The 20758-nt window shown below is 49.4% G+C and overlaps 1 protein-coding gene across 1 annotated transcript; it reads right to left on the bottom strand.

Annotated features, from left to right (window-relative positions):
- Positions 1–3894: 3894 nt before the first annotated feature.
- On the bottom strand, positions 3895–19631 carry NR2E1 (nuclear receptor subfamily 2 group E member 1). Its single transcript, XM_075046380.1, has 9 exons — positions 19607–19631; positions 14719–14864; positions 14098–14185; positions 13564–13799; positions 12123–12269; positions 7581–7677; positions 7046–7195; positions 6671–6776; positions 3895–4057 (listed from the first exon to the last, which is right to left on the bottom strand). The coding sequence occupies exons 1-9, from the start codon at positions 19629–19631 to the stop codon at positions 3895–3897; spliced, it is 1158 nt and encodes a 385-aa protein (XP_074902481.1).
- Positions 19632–20758: the final 1127 nt, after the last annotated feature.

Genomic DNA, 20758 nt, shown 5'->3' with positions numbered 1-20758 from the left:
ATATTGACATAACCTATAATATAACTTCAGTCCTAGATTAAAGTAGCTCTCCTCTACAAATACAATTAGGGACATGAAGTCATACAAGCCTGCTGTAAGAGGTGATCGTAGACCACTTCCCTGAACATTAAAGGAAGGGGAAGCTGTAATATTGTGTTTGTATGACCACTGGTGAAATACAGGTTGTTGATGCCTGAACTGCAGTTCACAGGGAACACTGCTGAAGTTGTCTTTCTCACTAGATGCTTCTATGGCTGGAGAAGCTTCCTTAGTGCATCCAAATGTGACATGGGAGTTACCTATCCAGATGTTCTTGAAAACAGATTCAAGAACACTAGTAGCAATCTGATCCAGTGTTTTGTGCTAGTTGGTAACAGTACACATTGGCTTAGACTTGACTCTGCTGCTTTTTTCCTTCTTATACTTATCACTGTAGAGAACATCCTACAAGCTTACTGGTGAAGTTATTAGTTTCTTTTAACTAAGACCATTAAACTAATTTATGGAAATCTGGATGTAAAAGACTGAACTGACAAATGAGGATTTTGTGTAGTACTAGTGACTAGCTACACTGAATAGTTAGATGCTGAAAAAATTGCTTTCCCCTTCACACTTAACAAAGACTGTGCTAAATCTCTCCAACAGTCCTATTAATGAAACCAGGGACCAAAACTGACAGAGCCCACTTGCAGCCCAGAGCTGTCTAGCTTTTCAACACAGTCTAGCTTTTCAGCAAGTTCTTGATAATGTAAAATCAATTCTAAAATTCCCTGTGGTGTTGAATCACATTTAAAAGTTGAGTTATTCTTGGAAATGGGGAAAGAAGGACTAAATGTATATGAAGTTTTATTATTTAGGTTTAGATACATAGTAAAGTATTTTTCTCAAATGTTCTTTTCTGAGAGAAGCTTCTTTCAGAAATCAAAGTAAATGCCCCATCTTGCCTCTAAAAGATGATGACACAATCTGTATCATCTGCTGGGGGAAGAATTCAGCTGAAGCTGCATGCTTGATGTCAAAGTATTGCTATTTCCAAAGTGAGGACTTTGGAGTGTTGACCTTTGAGGATGACAGGACATCTGCTCTGGGCTTTCACCTGGCCTTCAGTCTTTCCAGGCTAACTAGAGACCCTAATTCTAGTGTAGTGTAACTAGTTCTGCTTCTGTGCAATCTGCAGTACTGGGAGGAAGACATGGTCTGAGATTAGCTGTGCCTAAACCACAGAGATCTGGGCATTGTTCCCAGCTTGTGAGTCTGCTCTGCAGCTGGGCTAGGTCCTGCAGGTAAGGGGATGTGAGATGGGAGTGCACCCATTGCCCTGCCTGCTTTGCAACTGGGAGAAAGCCAGTATGCTCTGTTGCATCCTCTAGCCTGGGTGATCTAGGGACTGGGACTACAGCACACTACAGAGTGTGGTAGCCTTGCAGTTTGGTTGCAGTTTGTGTTTATTGCTGCTCTGGGACAGCAGCATGAATCTGATTGAAATGAGTGTTCTGTTATGGGTTCTGCACAGCACTGGGTTCAACTTCCTTAGCTCGTAAACTGAATTGTCACAGAGTGGGGAACCACAATTGATTTTTCTGCCCTGTCCAGTTCTTTTTAGTGTAGAGAGCAGAAAATGGTTGAAGGTTATTACAGGTGCAGAAAGAACACTTCATAAAGCATTTGTTGGTTTCTTTCTAACAACGTGCTATGCCTTGTGGTAAATGCATTCCCAAGTGCTCCATCCTAGTTTGTATAGAAAATGTTTTAAAGTCCTGTAGTCCATGCTTTGTCTCACCTGCCTCATAAAAGACTGGTCTTGCATACTTTGTTCTGGCTGTATTGGAAAGGATAGAATGTGAGACCTAGCAGACTGTGCAAATGGAAGAGAGTTGGGGTGAAAATTTTGACCTCTGAAATGCGTGAGATTTTTATGCTTGGAGTCAAGGGAGCTAGGATTTCACTTGTGATCTGTATTCCTTGACACTGAAAACCAATCAGCCATTGACATACACTGTACATCTCCATCTGTCATTTTAGTGTGCATGGCTCTTCGGTCACTCATTGCCATATGAACATTATGTTGTATTTCCCTTCTCCTATTGCCAACTTGTTCTGTGCATTGGGAGTGGCTAACCTCTTTCTTTGGTGTGATTACACAATTGGACACCTTAATAAAACTTTAGAATCTTTTTAACTGAAGCAGTGTTTTTCTACTCATCATCCTTTGTTAGCTGCACAATTCACCAATATTAAAAATTGTAATAACGTGAAACGGAAGACTTATACTAGGTTAGACCTCTGATCCATTTGGTATTGTGTCCTAGAAAAAGCTCTGTGTCAGCTCCTTGAGAAGGAAACCTTGCAGCAGGTGTATATTTGGATTACAGAAGACAGCTCTATGCAGGACCTCAAGGTCTCTTTGTCCCAAGGCAGAATCACCTAAGCTGTTGCTTTAATGCTTGTCTAACCTGTTTTTTAAAACCACTGATGATGGAGATGCCACAGCATCCAAGGCAATCCATCTGAGTAGAGGGTATTTCTGTTCCCTGGTAAGTAGGGTACAGTGGAAGAAACTAATCCAGAAATAGAAGGACCAGCATTAAAAGAACAGTGACAAGTAATTTAAATTCAATATATTTTTATTCTTTGTAAATACAATGAGTACAACTTTTTAACTTCACAAATCAGTTAATCCACTTTGTACAGGAAAAGTTTTACTCATTCTATGATAGTCCAAGTGCTGATTTTTCTCAGTGCTAGTTCCTAATAACAAATCAAATTTTGAAAAGTACAGCAGCTATCTTTAAATGTTTTTTCTACATTTTTCATACATCAAATAAGCAGCTTATAACATTTTTGTGTGTGAGAGGGTGTAGGCGAACAAGGCTTCAACATTAGAACCTGGAGTTTTCTAAAAAGGCATTGGAGACTTTTGGAAATTGTTAGCATTGTATCAGTCAACAACCTTTATTTCTTTGAAATAAAATTCCTTCCATTGATTTTTTTTTTTTAATAGTCATTTCACTTCTCTGCACATCTCATTGACAAAGAGTTTGGCCACCGTTGCCTTTGGTTTCAGCACTGTGCCAACGGGACAGCCAGCAGGTCACTGAAGCGGTCATCTCCATTGTATTTGGTTTTGCTGTTTTAGTCTTCCTTTCTTGACTTGTACCTTTTCAGGTGTGTGTGTGTGTATGAGTGTGTGTCTGTGGGTGGAAGAAAAGGAGGGAAGGTTGGGGAGGAAGTCTATAAAGCTCTTCTGTCTTTGAGATGTTAACTGAACAAATTGTGGTGACATCCGCATCAAAGATCACCAGTTCATTTTGCAGGAAGAATGCAGCTGCTGTCATAAGCTACTTTTTAATCAGTTCTGAAGGCCACTTCATGATGTATTATAGCAGAAGCAATGTTTTGGTAACCCGGTCTTAAATGTTGCCTATCATATTAAAACCATTTTCCCAACATAGGCTACTTTTAAAACAGTTCTGAAGGCCACCGCATCTCACGTTACAACAGAAGCCAAGTTTGGTCACCCAGTTCCAAATACTGAACAAACTAAAGTACCTTCTTTCACATTGTGTCTCAGATCTGCCAGTTAAATGAGAGAATAGAAGAGTCTTTGTTAACTATGACTGGCATCTGAATTGCCTCCATCCTGTAGTAACAGGAATAGCAGCCAAATTCCAACCACTTTCACTTTTTCTGTAGAACAAAGCATTCTCTCCATGATCTAAATCATTCTGTTCAGAGCAGCAGAATCATATCTACCGGGGTATTTTTTGTCAATGGGTTTAAAGGCTAAACATTCCCAGGCTTATGCTTCCTGTAGATTTTGTTAGTTGAGGCTTATTCTCCATAGGTAAAAGTTCTTCTCAAACTGTCCATCCTGATTGTTTATTTTAAGGTAATTTATATGTCACTGGATTTGTACATATCTGAAAGCAGTCTTGTAATTGGTACATTCCCAATGGTCTTTTTGAAAAACACTTCTTCTATTGTAGATGGACTAATCGAACGTAAAGCTGGTAAAAGCAATAAAAGTTTTCCAAAACGACAGGGTTGTGTGGGATACCTGGGAGACAGAGAGAGAAAAAATGTTATTGAAGTTTTTAAGTATTATTTCAAAGAAAGTCTTTTACTTTATAGAAAAGACCAATATTCAACAAATTATACAGATGGGTGCTACCTGTGCTAAAACCCTGTGTTTTGTACTCATGTGAGCAAGAAGGTTGACCCCAAGGAAAACTCTTTTAATGGAGGTTAGCAGAATATAGACCAATGTCTCTGAGTTTTGATTAGCTCCTTTGTTTATTCCCTCAGAGCAGTAGCAATACAGAGACAGGATCTGCTCTGACTTGTCCCTCATACAACATCTATGTTCTTGATGTAGTTCAGGGTAGAGCTTGACCTATAATAAATACCCTGTCATTTAAAGTGCAATTTAAACCTACCTGGACTGTCATGGTAGTAATTTTGCCCCCTTTTGGTTGCCATATACATTGAATACAAATTGACATTTGGAAAGAAATTTTCGTGTTAAGGAAGCTGTGTTTTGACCCCGGGTAATATTTTCATGTAATAGGATATTTTCCATCCTTTCTCCCAGTTTTTGAAGCCAACACAACATAGGATATGTATTCTAGCTGTGCTTATGGTGACTTTACAGCAGTGATTCTCAAACCTCTGCTTACAGTGGCCTCCCTACAAGAAGGAGTAGGTTGTTTGGAGAAACACTCTGCTTCTCCAGTCTGCCTTCCTGTTGAGAGGGACTCTACTGAGATCAGTGGGCTGATAACGCAGTAACACTGGCAAAAAGGTAAATTCAAGCCTGAGGATGAAATGCAAGCTGAAAGCCCTATCCCACTGGAGTCAAGGTGACAAAGTCTGTCAGTGGACTGCACTTTTTTCCTTGTAAAAGAGTATCTTTCACAACAGATATTGTTTAGCCCAGTAGCTAAATATTTCCAGCAACGCAGAAATGCAATGGAAAAGTCGCCATGCCTGGAATGGAAAGCATGGCTATGTAAAACCATTCCTCCCTGGCTTCTCTCTCCAACAGACCCCGTCTCACTCAGAGTCTCCAGGGAGCAATCTTCATGGGAAAGGCCTTCCGTAAGAACAGGAAGAGGTTACTATGCAGCGGTTATTCTTTTTGCTCTGACCTAGCCATAACTGGATGGTATTTGCATTTTTGTTCCCGTCCCCAGGGCAGGCCATGCCCTTTAGACTAAATAGAAGTGCTTCAGAGACTGCTGCCATCTGATCTGATAGTGAGTGGACTTCTGCTAGGCAGAGCTATTAAGAGATCAGATCAAAGATTCAGAAGGAAAAAATGGTATAGAAGTTTCTCTTCCACTGCTCCATTTCCCACTGTGCTAGTCTCATGGACCTCCACTGCAGCCAAAGGACTTAGACATGGACTTTACATGACCTGTCACAGCTCTCCAGAAGTCCTGAACCAACCAGAGCAGCTGTTGCAGAAGATGTTAGGTGCACTCTTCAGGCTTCTCCCCAGTCCCACCACTCTGAAGTGGTCCATAGGAGGAGGCTAATGACCTATTCACAGCCCGCTGTTCTAGAGTATGAGGTTGTACTTTTTGTAGTACGTTTTGTGCATTCCTGGGCTCACCCCTGTATGCTTTGTGGGATGACCGCTACAGCTTTTACAGCAGGGTTTTAAGATTTCTGTATCCCACGGGACTTATCCTGAATGAGACAAGGGGAAGATTTTCTTCCCAAACAATGATTCTCATCACTCTGCTGCAGCACCAAAATGGGATTCACAAGTTCTGGGTTTTTCATTTCAACCTGAGAACAGACTCAAGGTAGTGTCTTGGAAGAGCCCTTTAACTTCCTTCTGTCCCAATTTCTATGTCTGCAAAATGAGGGAAATGATAGGGGGATTAGAGGGAAAAGCACTCATACTGCTGTGGGATGTGATGTTCTGAGCACCACTAATAGCGGTATTGAATAAAATGTAGCCTTCTGAACTGCACAGCAGGTATCACTTCCCAGGGGAAGATCTCTCCTTTTAGCAGTTTTCCATTTGTCTGAATAAATTGAGGTGCTGGAGCGTGTCCAAAGAACAGCAATGAAGCTGGTGAAGGGCCTGGAGCACTAGTCTTCTGAGGAGCAGCTGAAGGAACTGGGGTTGTTCAGCCTGGAGAAAAGGAGGCTGAGGGGAGACCTTATTGCTCTCTACAACTACCTGCAAGGAGGTTGTAGTGAGGTGGGGGTCGGTCTCTTCTCCCAAGTAACGAGTGATAGGACGAGAGAAAATGGCCTCAAGTTGCACCAGGGGAGGTTTAGATTGGACCTTTAGAAAAATTTCTTCACCAAAAGGGTTGTCAAGCATTGGAACAGGCTGGCCAGGGAAGTGGTTGAGCCTCCATCCCTGGAGGTATTTAAAAGACGTGTTGATGTGGTGCTTAGGGACGTGGTTTAGTGGTGGACTTGACAGTGTTAGGTTAATGGTTGGACTGGATGATTTTAAGGGTCTTCTCCAACCTTTTCTATGATCCTGTTTCATCAGGAAATGCCAAATCCCAGCAGGCTGACAGCCAATGTATTCTTGCTATAACAGCCCTGTCACCATTTCAGTCAGTGGAAATGTCACGTTCACTACAGTGAGAGCAGGATTTTACCCCTACACCTGCAAGAAATATTCAGAGAAGACACCGCTCACCTGGTATGAATGTAGCTGTTCAGAGTGAGCTGGGCTTCATCTTGAAGGGCTGCTATGGCGGCAGCGTTTCGGAAACTCCTCAGTTCGGAACCACTGTGTGTAGGCACTGGAAAGCAGATCAGTTACTAGATCAGCTTGACTCTTGGGTGGGTCAAAACAGTTCAGCTAGTGCTATCAATGGTAATTAAATGTTCCCATTAGTTCCCCAGCACTCCACTGTCAGCCTTTCAAAATGCAACACTGACTATTGGAATTCAATACCGGGAAACCTGTTGGATGATACAAAGCTATGTCTGGTTTAAAACATCGTTTTTGCTTTAAAGTAACAACCTCATAGTTATCAGACCAGGCGAGCAAGAGATTCTTTCTGCTTACCAGCTTTGAAAGTGACAATGCATTTGAGACAGGCAAATTCGGTAGCATCTAGCCGAAGTTGTCTAAATCTAGCCACAACCTCCTGTAAAGCCTGTATTTCTGAAATAATTTTATTCAGCTTCTGAGAATCTGTATTGTCACCGTTCATGCCTAAAACAGAAACAGATGAAATGAATAATATTAAAGGCATTTGCTTTATTTTATATTGATTTCTGACAAAATCCTCTGTATCAATATCTACTCTATTGTCACACTTGTCTATCTGGTTCCATGTAAACTGACTGTATTGTATGAAAGTTAATATAAAATCTTCTCTTGGATGATAACAAACACAGTAATTTGCATTTAAATGACAATGCAAGCAGTCATGAATACAACAAAACAACATTATTTGCATTTAAATATAGATTTATAAATGACAGGTATGCTCTATTGTTCAGTAGGAATTTGTTATTCTTTACATGTTGTTCTTTTTTCAGTAATGTATTTTTATGGTAATTTTTGTAACAAAGTCATTAAATTGTGCAATTCTTACCAGATACAGCCAGTAGAGTGTTAGCATCAACTGGAATGGCCCATTGTGCTATTCCTAGAACAAACAGTTCTCTCCAAGCATCTTCCAAAAGCATCAGCTGTCATACAATAGATGTACAATATAACATAGTGTATAATTTATAGATTTATAAACAATTTAAATATGTAAATTTCTGTTATTTTAAAAACTACTTTAAATGCCTGTCATGGTATTTTCCCCACAGCATTTGTTAGCTCTTCTCTTAGCTTTTTGAGAAGGTGTCTAGAAATAAGTCTATGCCTTGTAGAAAAACACAGGGTTGGCTCACTGTGCACCATGTTGCAGACCAAAAGGGAGGAGAAAGAGAAAGGAGACTGAGAACTCCTGCCCCAGAGAGCTTGCTCACAACAGGAACACTCACCTGTGTTTCTCAGCACAGCGTGGGCTCTCTCCTCCCCTCCCTCGGCACATATAGCTGTCCTAGGACAAGCTGGATGAGTGCTCTCCTATTGCTCTCTAGGGATTACCCTCCTTTCCCTCAGGAAGGCAGGATTTGTGAAGAAAAGCCTGGACAACGTCCTGAAATCACATCACTCTGTAGGGAACACTGCTTTAGAGCACATATGTATTTTAACCCCTTCCTTACTAAGCAAGTCTTCAGCTCTTTCAAGCACAGCATCCGGACACACATATGGTTTCTCAGTGTCACCTGTTTTCCTGCTTTTTGCTTAAAATCATTCAGAAATTCCAGGCACTAAGAGCTGTTTCCTTTCAGAGAACTGAGCTACCAAGCACCTAAGCTGACAGCATCGCTAGTTCTCTGCAATTTTTGTACATTGTCTGGTTGTGTGGAGGACGCATTTTCCTCTGTTTGGAGGCAATGCCTTTGATTTCCGTGGAGAGGCAGTGGTGCATCTGAAGAGGAGACAAAACTCCTGGTAATGCAGACTGGCAAAGCTAGAACAGACCTGTTTAGTCTCGAGGGCATCTGTGGATTGTTGGCCCAGACCACCTCTTAGGAGGGGTTTGGATGGCCCCCAGTTCAGCTGAAGTTCATGGCCTAAAGGACATGCTGTGGTGCATACACGTTGCTGGGACCTCATGTCTGTCAAGAGGGTGGGTGAGATTTGGAGGGGTCAGAACTGTAGTGGACTCAGGAGATATCAACTGGTGGCTCCATGCAGTGAAAACAAATCACCCAAAACTCATGCAGAAAAAAAACCAAACCGCAAGCATTAATATTGCTACGGTCCCTGAAAGTATCAGCAGTTTAGCTTCTTAGGAAAATAGGAAGGAGGGTATGTTAAGTCTATGAAGAGTCTGTAAGGAAGAATAAAGTAAAAAAATATGTTGTACCAAATGAATGATGATTTCCTTGGAATCAGATATATGTGAAAGTAATAGATGATACAGGAAGCATGCAGTAAAAGTGGATCCTTTATCAATGTGCTAACTCTTAACAGTATTCTAAGTTTTAATTCTAAGTTTTAAACCACCCTGTTCCAATCAGAATGGGAGGAAGAGCTCTCAGAGTCTCTGCTCTCAGCTTGTCACTGCAGGCTTATGCCCATTTTGTGCCTTTTTGTGCTTCGTGCTTTGCAGAACTTCTACATAACCTGACTAAGGAAATCATGACAGGAAAGTATTTCTGTCTCTGTTTGCATACAATTACTGTTTGAAGTAATTACGTTGGATTTTACAGTACTGGAAGCTGCCCAGATTATTGTATGAAATGGGGGGGCAGGCAGTGTCTAGGGTGCAGTGCCCATCTCAGCTCTGTTCTGAGAGCAGCTGAACCTGCTCGTAAGTCTCCTAACTGCTGCAGCCTGCGAACCCAGCCCCTCCTCCTGATAATCCTGCCTGATGGATGTGCAGGTTTCTGTATGACATAGGAAATGATTTGCCAGCCTTTCATTTGCTTTTGTAAAACTTTTTTTGTCATTCATTCATGCAGATACAATGGTAATGAATGGTAGTTCCTGGAAGATATCAATTTCATATGTTCTTTCCTACTAAGTCTTTAAAGTCAGAAGACTTCAGAAATAAGAGACTATTCTAATAGCTGAAGCTTTCTTCATGCCTATGCATAAGTCTGTAAAACCACCAATTAAAATAATTCATGCTGAAGCCATACTCATCCCTCCTTCTTCATAGAAACAAGAAATACCAGGCTTTCTGAAGGACTGGTTTTTGCTTCTTAATCAACCGCATCCTGTAAGTACAACCTTTTATTGATGACCTGCATTGGGCCAATCTGTCTTATGGACAAGGTGGGCAGGTGTGCAGGCCAGCAGAACTTGAAGCATGGAATTTTTGTTGTGTGGCTTCCAATCCACAATGGGATTAGCTGCATGGAGCTGGGGAAGGGACACAGCCTCTGTTTTACCGAGGGTAGTGACGCAGCAATCCTTGGACTTGTGTTTTGTCAGCAAATTGGTTTCTACTTGTCCCCTTGCCTTTGAGATGAAACTGTCACAGAGTCCTGGAATCCCAATGTGCTTGCCTTTTTGGAAGAGTGCAAACAAACAAAAGCAAAATCCAGGAAAAGGTTTTAGACTCTTCTTGGAGAGATGTCGGGGATACAAGAAGAGAAATACAGACATTTACAGCTGGGCCATTGTCAAATTAAATAATGCAATGGCACTATTATAAAAATCAACCATCTGATTATTCATGACATCAGGTGATGAAAATCAGAGTTATTTCTTCTCCAGCTCTCCTGAATATGACAGGGGAATCATGCAGAAAGAGGCCCAGGTCAAAGCTTTAGAGCTGAGCAGCTCTGAGTTTTGAGGAAGCTGACTTGCAATGAGGTACAGCGAGTCAAGGTGATGTTAAGGAAAGGCTGGGATTTTAATGTGTAATTCACTAACACTAGTCCCTGATATGAAAATGAAAGAGGCAGTGGGTTATATGAAGATGATGGGAACACTCTGGTATCTATGGTAGATAAGCAGGCCTTGCTGTTTGAGGCATGCTTGGTCGTGTGCAATGGAGACCTCCCTTGTTCCTAAATCCTGCTGCCCCCTCCTCCACACACTAACAGAGATGACTGGGAAAATGCATCTGTATGATGTCAAATAAAGCCTTCGCCTAAGGAGCCTCCTGTGGACATCACTGCTCTAGAGATGGACCCAGCCTCTTCTCGTGCACTGAGGATGCTGCTGAAGCAGGATACTTGCTGCTTGTCCCTTATATTTCGGCCTGTTTCTTTGGTTGCTCAGCATGACAGAGTCAGTGCTCCACAGGAGTAGCGGCAGCAGAAGACAACATTGGAGAGAGAGCAGCATGCTACACTGGGACTGCTGTCTTCCTGACGGCATGTATAACCCCAGGGTCTATCTCATTGCTCCCCTCATGCTTACTACGTAGCAGTACTGCAGCCAGAGCTGAGCAGTGGCCCCTTGCGTCTAATTTCAGGACAAGGATTTCAAAACATGAGTCTGGTGCTAGAAAAGGAACATTTTGGTGTACCTTAGCTTTGTATCACATTGTGACCATCATGATTTAGCTTTAGGTAGAAAACACTATTCCTTTCCTACAAAGCTCTTTTCTTTCAGTTCAAAATACGTATTTGCATATCAACTGCAACACTTGCAACATGCATCCAGGGAAGGAACTAGTTCCTCTGATGACTGCTACATAACATCTAAGGCACAAGGTTTCTAGTTACCATTTTGGAAAATTAGCTCAATCATATCAAAGTATTAGACGTCTTTTATGATTAGAGCTTTGCATAGATTTCCCCCCTTCCATTTTATAATTATCTGATTACTTTTTTTTAAATTAGTGCATTATACAAAGCACACTGAGTCCTCATCAAGAATCAAGTCATTAAGAAATTGCTTCAGCTCGTATGGTTCACATATGATTTACTTGAGGCAAAGGCAAATTGTCATAGAGGAAAACAAGACAAATTAGGGAAGATTTTAATTAATGGTGAAAAATATTGAGGGCTGGCCAAATTCTGCTTCCACCATATTGGTGTAATTGTAAGTAAGTTCACTGAAGCCAACATGAATAAGGAAAAAATGTTGGCTGTGTAAATGGAGAGGAGAGGAGAGGAGAGGAGAGGAGAGGAGAGGAGAGGAGAGGAGAGGAGAGGAGAGGAGAGGAGAGGAGGAGAGGTCTTCGGAAATCACCTCAGTCATATCCTGAGGCCACGTGCTTAACTAAGCACTGCTCATCCCAAAATAGCAAAGTAAGGTGCTATTCCCCATTTTATGGAGGAGAAAGTTGTCCCACAAGTAGAGAAGCAGTTTTGGCACACTGAGCTTAGTCTGCAGCCTGGTGACTTTTCCTCTAGAACTTGTCCTCCCATAATACTCGCTTTACATTCGATGTTTTTTCTGGCTTGATTTTCACTTGCTTCATGAAATAAAAGTTGAAGGAAAGCAGTTTCTAAACCACTGCCTGGTTTTCAGGGACAGACCAAAACTCTGCTCTGAACTTCAGAACTGCTGAAGTCCATTACAGATTCAAAGGTTCAGGACCTAACCTGAGCTCTGAGCCTTCTTTAACAGGCAGACCAGGCCGACGTGACTCCCACCGCAGGTGCCTTACCTGGTCTTGTAAGGACAAGGTGGAGAAGGCTGGGACACTCTTGGCCCACTTGATGCTCATGAACAGAAGTCTGGCTGCTGACTCACAGACGGATTCGGTGGCTACTTCGTAGAGATACATGGGGGTACCGTTGACTTCATGTGGGTACTAATGTCAAAAAGAAAATACAGCAACTTCATACAATGTCACTAAGGCAGCCTCCTCTTCCTCTCCCCTACAGCTGCCATTTGCTCATGCCCAATACAGAGTGTGCACTCTCTTATTCTGCAAGCAGAGGGCATTGCTTTCAGTGGGCTCACTCCAAACTGCTCTCTGCTGCTCATCCATGTGGATGAACTGTACTACAGAAACAGTTCTCCGGAGGAGGTTGAAGGGAGAACGAAATTATTACATGAGGGGAAAAAATTTACCAAAATGCAGTGTCATCCTTTACCCTGTTACACAATAGCTCACCTCTGGTAGCAGAGTTAGAAGAATACAGATTCAATTAAGAATTTGTGTTTGTAACCTGTGCTTCAGAAGACGATTGAGCACTCCAGCCTTGCTCAGCAAAGCAGTAAGTATTCGTTTAGCCTTAACCTTCATCTAGATCCCTGACTGCAACAAGCTGTAAGCAGATGTGTAGAGCTAAGCATAACTACCTGCAGGGTGCGTAGGACTGGAATGGAGTTATGTGCTATGTTTTCTTGCTAAATAATTTCTGATTCAGTATTTTCCAAAATTATAATATAAAACTGTATGTTGTGATCATGTTCATGATGGATTCTCCCAAGCTACCAACTCTGGAAATGGAGAACTATTTGAGCTGTCTCTTCTTTTGTTTTCTAGGTGCTGTAAATATGCAAAATGCCATTGCAAAAGGGTTAATGAAAAACATCACCTAATGGCTAATTCTTGTGCAGTTGAGGCCACAGCAGCGCTTCCACTGGGCTGCTTAGGAAATGCCACAGCCAAGAAGTGCAGGGCCAGCTTAGACACGTTTGTGCCTGCGTGGACAAGCTGCAGGCTTTGGTCAGTACAGATAGTACTTTCTGGACTACACCACTATGGAGATGGGCATTTTGCTGAAGAAAACCCAGTGATTGCAGCTCATCCTCGTTGAAACAAGGTTTAAAATTGACTTGTGGATGGGCTCCAGGCAGGAGAGGCACCTCTGCAACCATGAGGGTGTAAGGGTGTAGGAGAGATGGGGTTTGCACAGAGCAGGTTATCCGTCGGTCCTTCTGCACGTCCCGTCTGCAGAGGGCCTCTTACCCCTTGCACCTCGTACCTTCAGAGCTTTTAGGGCCGTAACGACGGAGTCCCCACCCCAACCCGCAAGGCCTCAAGCCTTGCTCTTTACCACATCTACTACCCCAGAGGCAGAAAGGAGCCTGTGGGTCGCAGGCGCCCCAGCAGCGGCGGTCTGCAGGCCCGCCAGGGGTCCGGGGCGGTGGCTGACCTTTGGGGTAGGCTGCGCCAGGCCCACCAGAGCCTGCCTCTCCGGGGTGCCGGCGACGGCGGCCAGCTCCAGGCCGTGGGGCTCCAACTGGGAGACGGCGGTGAAGAAGGCGGGCGCCGGCAGGGCGGCGGCGGGGAAGTGGGGGGCACCGCCGCTCTCCTCCTTGTGCCCGCGGAAGTAGAGGGCCACCTGCTTCCGTATCGTCGACGTCCGGGGACCCCGCTCGTGCTGCACCGCTGCGGGGGGCACCAAGGAGAGGCCAGGGGGTCACCGCGGGGTCCCGCACCGGGTACCCCACGCTGCTCGGCCGGCCTTCCCTCCTCCCTGCAATTTTTGGGGAGGGGGCCGGTCCCGCGTCCCCAGCCCGGGGCGGGGTGTCTGGGGAGAAACGGGCGAGGCTGCCGCGGGATGGGGGGGGGTCGTTAGGGGCCCGGGTGGGGGAGACCCTGCGGTGACACACCGCTCCCCGGCTCAAGAGCGAGGCCCGGCTCCCTCCTGCCGCCCCACCGGCCCCGGGAGAGGGGGAGCAGGTACCGTCTTTGTTCATGTTGACTTCCAAGCACTTCTTCAGCCGGCAGGCCCGGCACTGGTTCCTGTGCGTCTTGTCCACCGGGCAGCCTCCCTGCAACACAGCCAGCCGTCGGGCCGGGGGCCGGGAGGGGGGGAGGAAGCAGCGCCCTCACCCCGCCGGCCCCCAGCGCCCTCCCCGCGGCGGCGGGAGGCACGGAGGGGGCCGGCCCTGGGTGCGCCGGGGTGGGAGGCCGGGCCGGGCCGGGCCGGGGTGCTCGGCCCCGCGGCGGGGCCGCCTTCAGCACCCGAGACAGCGACGGCGGCGCCGCCCCCTCGGGGCGCCCCGGTGTGTGTGTGTGTCCCCCCCCGCCGTCATTCCCCCCCCCCACCCCGAACCATCCTCCCCGCAGGGCTGCGGCCGCAGGGCCCGAGGTGGGGGGACGTCCCGGGGGGGGGGGAGGCGGGCTGGGGGACCCGGCCTCGGCCCGGGACCCCGTGGGAAGGGGGGGGGGTGAGGCTGCGTGGCAGCTGGATCTCAGCGCTGCGGGGGCTTCTGTTGGCGGGGGCGGGGGGGACAACATGGGTCCCCGGGGAAATGCAGGGTAAGAGGTGCAGGCGGTGAGGGGACTGCGCTGCGGCCGGTACCTGATTTCCCGATTTGCAAACATAGGTCCTATTCCTCCGGATGCTCCGCTTGAAAAATCCCGAGCACCCATCGCAGGCATAAACCCCATAGTGCTTCCCGGAGCTGCGGTCCCCACACACTTTGCAAGGGATGTCTAAAATGCGACCTGAAAGCAGAGAAGGGAGAGAGGGAGAGAGCGAGCGCTCAGCAATCTGACCTCCGGAGGGATTAGCCCCAGAGCCGCAGTACAAGCAAATAATGAAGTGATTTTATAGCCAACTTTCTTTTCCTTGAGCAAGTGTCAGTTTTCTACAATGAGCATTATTCATGCCCCGCTACGTTTATTTGGATCTTCTATAATCGCCAAGACCCATTTTGGAAGGGAAGATTACAGCCGCGGGAGCAGACGACTTGCCTGCTAGAAGTGGGGATGCGGAGGGAGGGGGGACTGGGGGGGGGACTGGGGAGGCGTTTCCCTCCCTTTCTGGCGCTCGGCGAACAGAGGACGGCACTTTCCCCGGGCAGGAGAGCGGTCAGGAGACCGAGGCACAGAACAAACCAAAACAAAATAAAACGACCGGGAAGCCAAGTAACCTCCTCTCCCCCCCCGCAGCAACCCCAGCGAAAGGGGGCTGGCTCCTGCCGCAGACGAGGCGTGCCATTTTCTTCACCCCAAAACCTGCAGCAAAACTTTCCGCCTCGCCTTTGTGCGCGGAGGCGGCTGCGGGCGGGGGGCGGCCGGGGGGGCGGGCAGCACCCCTCGCTCCCCTCCGCTCCCCTCCGCTCCGCCTCGCCCGCAGCCCCCGCTCCGCCGGCCGCTGCCTTCGCACCGGCTTTGACTAGAACTGCAGATGCTCGGAGGGTGATGTAAAAACTGGTACAGAGATTATTGCAGCCCGGTTCAAGAAACCCGCCAAAACCCCGCTCGACTTCTGCCTTTTCTCCGGCTTCTCTCTTCTGTTTTCTCCTTTTCCTTTTCTCTTTTCTTTCTCTTCGTTTTTCTTTTCCTTTCCCTTTTCTTTCTTCCCTTTTTTCTTTTCTTTTTTTTTTCTTTTTTCTTTTCTTTTTTTCTCTTATTTTATTTTTTCTTCCTCTGCCTCAAACAGCCTTCTTCCCTCCTACCAGAACTTAAGCTGGAGATTCAGTGCCTCTCACCAAAACTTGGTCTCCAAACTCCGAGGGAGAGCGCTCGGGGCCGCTATCTTTTTTTTTTTTTTTTTTGGAAGTAGTTCAGGGAGAGCCCCGGCTGCGGGTGCGTGGGGGTGAGGGCTGGAAGGGGGAAGGCGGCAGCATGCGGTGCGGTGCGGAGCTCTGCTGGGGGGGCGGGGAGGAGGGGATGGAAACAGGCCCCAGGGGCTCCTCTCGCTCCCTGGAGAATTTAGGAGCCCGAGATACTTTCAGACATGTCTGCGCTAAGGCTCTAAGACAATGCCTGCTGGCAGACAATAGGGACATTAGATAAAGTGTTAACTTAATGATTTTGCCCATTGAAACTCGTTTGACTGCCTCCAATGAGCACAAGCTGCCAGCTTCTCCCCTAAATGAAACCCGACAGCTGCTATACACAACACGGCGAGAGGGACGGGGATTAGGTTAGGGACTGCGAGAGGGAGGGGTGGCGGAGGCAGGGAAGGTGGGAGGGAGGGAGGCAGGGGGAGAGGTTAAAGAATAGAAAACTTTTGCGCAATTAATAAGGAGCGCCGCTAAAAGGAAGCCCCCCCCCGCCCCACCGCCTGCGAGCAAGCCGCGGCTTTGGAGCTGCAGGTAGGCGCCCGTGAGGAGGGCTGAGGCCAAGGCACGGTTTCTGGGAGTGTGTAATTACAAGCCCTCCTTGCCACCTGCCTATTGGGGCACCAGTGACCCGTCAAAAAGTGTAGCATGGGAATTCGGATATCGCACAATGCCAACGGGGGAAAGCGCTCGACTTCCCTCTCCAGCCCTCAGCATCCACGGGGAGGGAGAGGGTCCACACGCACGCACACAAAGAAGGAGGAGGAGGAGGAGGAGGAGGAGGAGGAGGAGGGGCAGGCTGGGGGTGGGGGGAGAGACACTGAAGCCGTACGTGCGGCGGTGGTGCATCCCGGTGCAGAGCCCGGCACCGCCGCGCTGCCCCCGCGCACCCCGGCCCGGCGCCGGGACCCCCCCCCCCGGGACCTCCCCCCCCGGCTCCCCCTTCCCTCGGCAGCGGCCGCAGCCCCGGGCACCGGGCAGCCGCGGGGGTCCCCGCTTCCCCGGGCCGGCCTGCGGAGCGGGGCAAGCCGGCTCGGCTTCGTCGGCGCTAAAAGCGGGCGGCGGAGAGGGAAGAAACTTCTTGGGTTTAGTTTTACAAAACAGTTTTTCCCCATTTTCAAGCCTGGGAGCCGCTTTAAAAAAAATCATACGCACTATATCCGTGCATATCCGCACCACGCATGTAAACACGCGTTGTTCCATCTATTCTTTACACCTCCACATACTCCGTCTCTAAAGCCCGAGCACCTGGAGCATCTCACCAAACCCAAATAACCACGTTTGCAGCCGTCGGAGCGGCGCGGCCGGTCCGATCAACTCCGCGGCCCCCGACGAGGCGGAGGATGGGGAGGGGGGTCACGGCGGAGGGAGAGGCTGGAGCCCCCCGCCCCGTCCCGCCGCCCGCCCCGCAATCCCGGCCGCTCTCTGCCCCCCCCGACCCCACGCCCGCGGAGGCTGTTATGAGAAAACTTTCGTGCAGGGCAAAATATGAAATAAGTAGACAGGGAAGAGGCAGGCCGGGGGGTGGGAAGAGAAAAATGTAAGCTCGACACGGGGTCATGAGATAACTGATTAACTCTGTTTAAAAGCGCTCCGGTTCCCCGAGGTACCGCTTCGTCTCAGAAGTTTAGCGCTAAGAAAATGGGATTTCTGTTCAGCTGGGAAACCGTTTTGAACATCCCACGACAGGGGGTCCTCGGGGGCTTTTTTTGTGTGTCATAATTGCTTAAAGGATATATGGCAGCCCCGATTACTGTAATTACCATCAGAGGCTGTTGAAAGAAGTTAGTCTGGGCTCGGGGGACGGCGGGACGGGGTCTTGTTACCACCCAGGCAGACATCGCCGCTGACATCGCTAGACGCCCACCGGCGGGCAGAAAAGCCAGGCCGGAGCCCCCTTACCCGGGAGACCCCCGGGACCCCCGGGACGGGCGCCCAGGCCCCGGGACAGAGGGTCGGGCTTCTAAATGCGTTGCCGAGGCCCACTGGGCTCGGGCCCCGGCCCGGAGCAGTCCCCGCCTGTCCCCGTCCCCGCGGGGCCTGGCCGTGTTGGGCCTGGGGGTCCCTTTCGGGCAGTCCCCGGGGGTCGGGGGGGGTGTCGGAGTCAGCAGCCGAAGCGGCGGCCGTGGCCGGGGGTCGCCCAGCGCCGTGCGGCCGGAGGAGAGGTCCAGCCGGGCGGGTTTTCTCCTCCGCAAAATGTCTCCGGCAGAAGCTCCGCCGTCCTTTGAGGACGAGGCTGCCCGGCCCCTCCTGCCCCTTCCCCGACACTCAGAAATCTGCCAGGAGCCCCGACAACGTCCCGGCGCGGCTGCCCACGGGCCCGATCCCGCTCCGGCTCCCCTTGCACTTACCGGGCAGCTCGGGCAGCGCAGCATTTTTTTTTTATTTTTTTTTTTTGCCGCTGCCCCCTTCCCCTCTGCCGGTTATTACCTCCACCGGGGGCCCGCTACTATTTTATTTATTTATTCCCCCTTCTCTCCTGGGGGGGCTGGCGCGGAAAACCGCCACGGGGGAAGAAGGCAAACCAACACCCGCCGAACCGGCCGCAGCTCGGCCGCAGCGCCGGGGCTCCGCGCCCCCCGCTTCCTCCACGCGCGACTTCCGCGCCGCGGTACCCCCCCACACACACACTTCCACCACCACCATCCCCCGGGGTATCCCGGTCCCCGCGGACAAAGGGCGGACCCGGGTCAAAATAATGGAGGGCAGCGGCAAGGAGAAGGCCGCGGGGCTGGCGGGGGGCGGCCGGTGGCAGGTAGGGCGGCGGGTCCCTCCCGGCTCTGCCGCCCTTTTCCGCCGCTCCGCAACCCCGGGAGCCCGCCGGAGCGCAGAGGAAATAACTGTCCGATCCATCACTTGTCAGACATTAAATTGGATTGGGTATTTTTGCCTCCCCCCCCTTTGTTACTGACTCCGTCCATATTACCAACTCCGAAAGTCCCATTGGGATTATACGGATTGAGCCATTCTGTAAGAGCTGTTAGTCATGCTTTAAATTCCCCAGTTATGAGGTGCATGGATTTAGGATTAAGGAAAATGTGACTTTTAAGTTGTTTCTGCTTTCCTCGTTGCAGGATTATTTGTTGTAACTGGAAACGGTGTGCAAAGTATTGCATTTAAATCCTCCTTCAACCGAGTTGCTTACGCGATTCCGTGTAACTGAGTGACCGGAGTTTCAAACTCTTAAAAAGAAATTATTATGTCGCAGGAGATTGCATAAAGTCCGTGAGAAAAAACAGCACGTTTCAACTCCGCAATGCCCTTTAAACCCAAACCTCCCCCCCCTCCGCCCCGGCACCGCAGACCCGCGGACAACCGCCCGCCCGCGCCCCGGCGGGAGGAGCCCCCTCCCCGCCGCCGGCGGAGCTGCCTTTCCCGGGGCTCCTGCCCCGATTCGGGGCGCGGAGAGCCGGGCCGGGCAGCTGGAAAAGGGCTTTTTGTAAGCCCCGGGCCCAAACTCCGTCGGGGCAACTCCGAGCCTATATATTCGTTGCCACTCCGGATGGAAATGTACACTTCTTTTTTAATTCGGGGCGGGGGGGGTGGGGAGCGCAAACCCAAACCACAACCCCCCCCCCTCCCCTTCCTCTCCCTCCCCTCCACCTCCCGCCCCCCCCCGGCCGGACTGCAGCCGGTTTCGGGAAGGCTGCTCGAAGCCTCCACCGCGTTATTACCCACTTGTTGATCCCGCCGGCTTGCTCATGCTCGAAGCCCCCGGGAGTCGTTAAACTCGGGGCGAAGTGTCGGCGCCGGGGCGAGGCGGTGCGCCCCCCGCCCGCCCGCCCCCCCCCCCGCCGGCGCGGCGGCTCCGCGGGGCAGGTGCCTCCCTCGGGCGCTTCACTGCTGGCTCCGCCGCGGGGGCCGGCACATCCTCGCCGCTGCCCAGCTCCCCAGCGATGTCCTCCCGAGGGACGGGGACACGCTGCGGGGACGCGGCAAGGGGGGAGGGAAAAAAAAAAAAAAAAAAGAGAAAAAAGGAAAAAAAAAAGGAAAAAAGAAAAAAAAAAAAAGAAAAAGAAAAGAAACGAAATGACCCAAAGTCGGCGGCCGCTCGCTGCCCCCCTGCGAGCAGATGCTCTCGGGACCCCGGGAGGGTGCAGGGGGGTGCGAGTGGGCTCGCCACCGCGCTCCTGGAAGGCAAGCGAGAGCCACAGCAGCCAGGACAACAATGAGGCGAAGGAGAAGGTAGGATGGGGAGCGGGGCTCTGCGCCGAGCGCCTCGGTGCAGCGAGCAGGGAGATCAGAGCCTGGAAAAATAATGGAAGGGGGGAAAAGGCGTCAGAGGAGGCTGTCTCTGCCTCTCAGAAACTGAATGGTATAAAAAGGGAAAGGTTTCCAGAAGTTCATTACACTGGCTGACTTTGCGCTTTGAGCTCCAGGCTTCGGCCCCTATAATATCGGCAGAGAGGCTGTGACAGGCAGCGGCGGGGAGGGGAGAGGGACGCCCCTTGCCCACTGAGCTTCCCTTGCTTTCCCCCCAACTCCTGCCGCCGCGTGACGTCACCTTGCGCTGGGAAGGGGAGGGGGCAGGGAGGGGGTTAAATGCTAATGATATTAATGAACCCCCGAGCGGCTTCCACACAAAATGCAGCGGCTGCCGAGATGATTCCGCCTCCTCACTCGCCTTGTGCCCTCGCTGTCATAAAAAGGGACCCCCCCTCAAAAAAAAAAGAAGAAAAAAAACAAGGGAAAAAAAAAAGAAAAAAAAGAGGAGACAAAAGAAAAGCAGAAAGAACGGATCAAGATCCCGTTTCTTTTGCATTTTCCCGTGGCGAGGTGGGGCCCGCCTGCGGTTCGCCCCTGCCCTTGCCCTTGCCCCGGCCCGGGCAG

Source organism: Buteo buteo, chromosome 15 (genome assembly GCF_964188355.1).
Source record: "Buteo buteo chromosome 15, bButBut1.hap1.1, whole genome shotgun sequence".
Taxonomy (NCBI): domain Eukaryota; kingdom Metazoa; phylum Chordata; class Aves; order Accipitriformes; family Accipitridae; genus Buteo; species Buteo buteo.
Note: the sequence above shows the minus strand (reverse complement) of the source record. Positions and strands in the feature narration are given on the sequence as shown.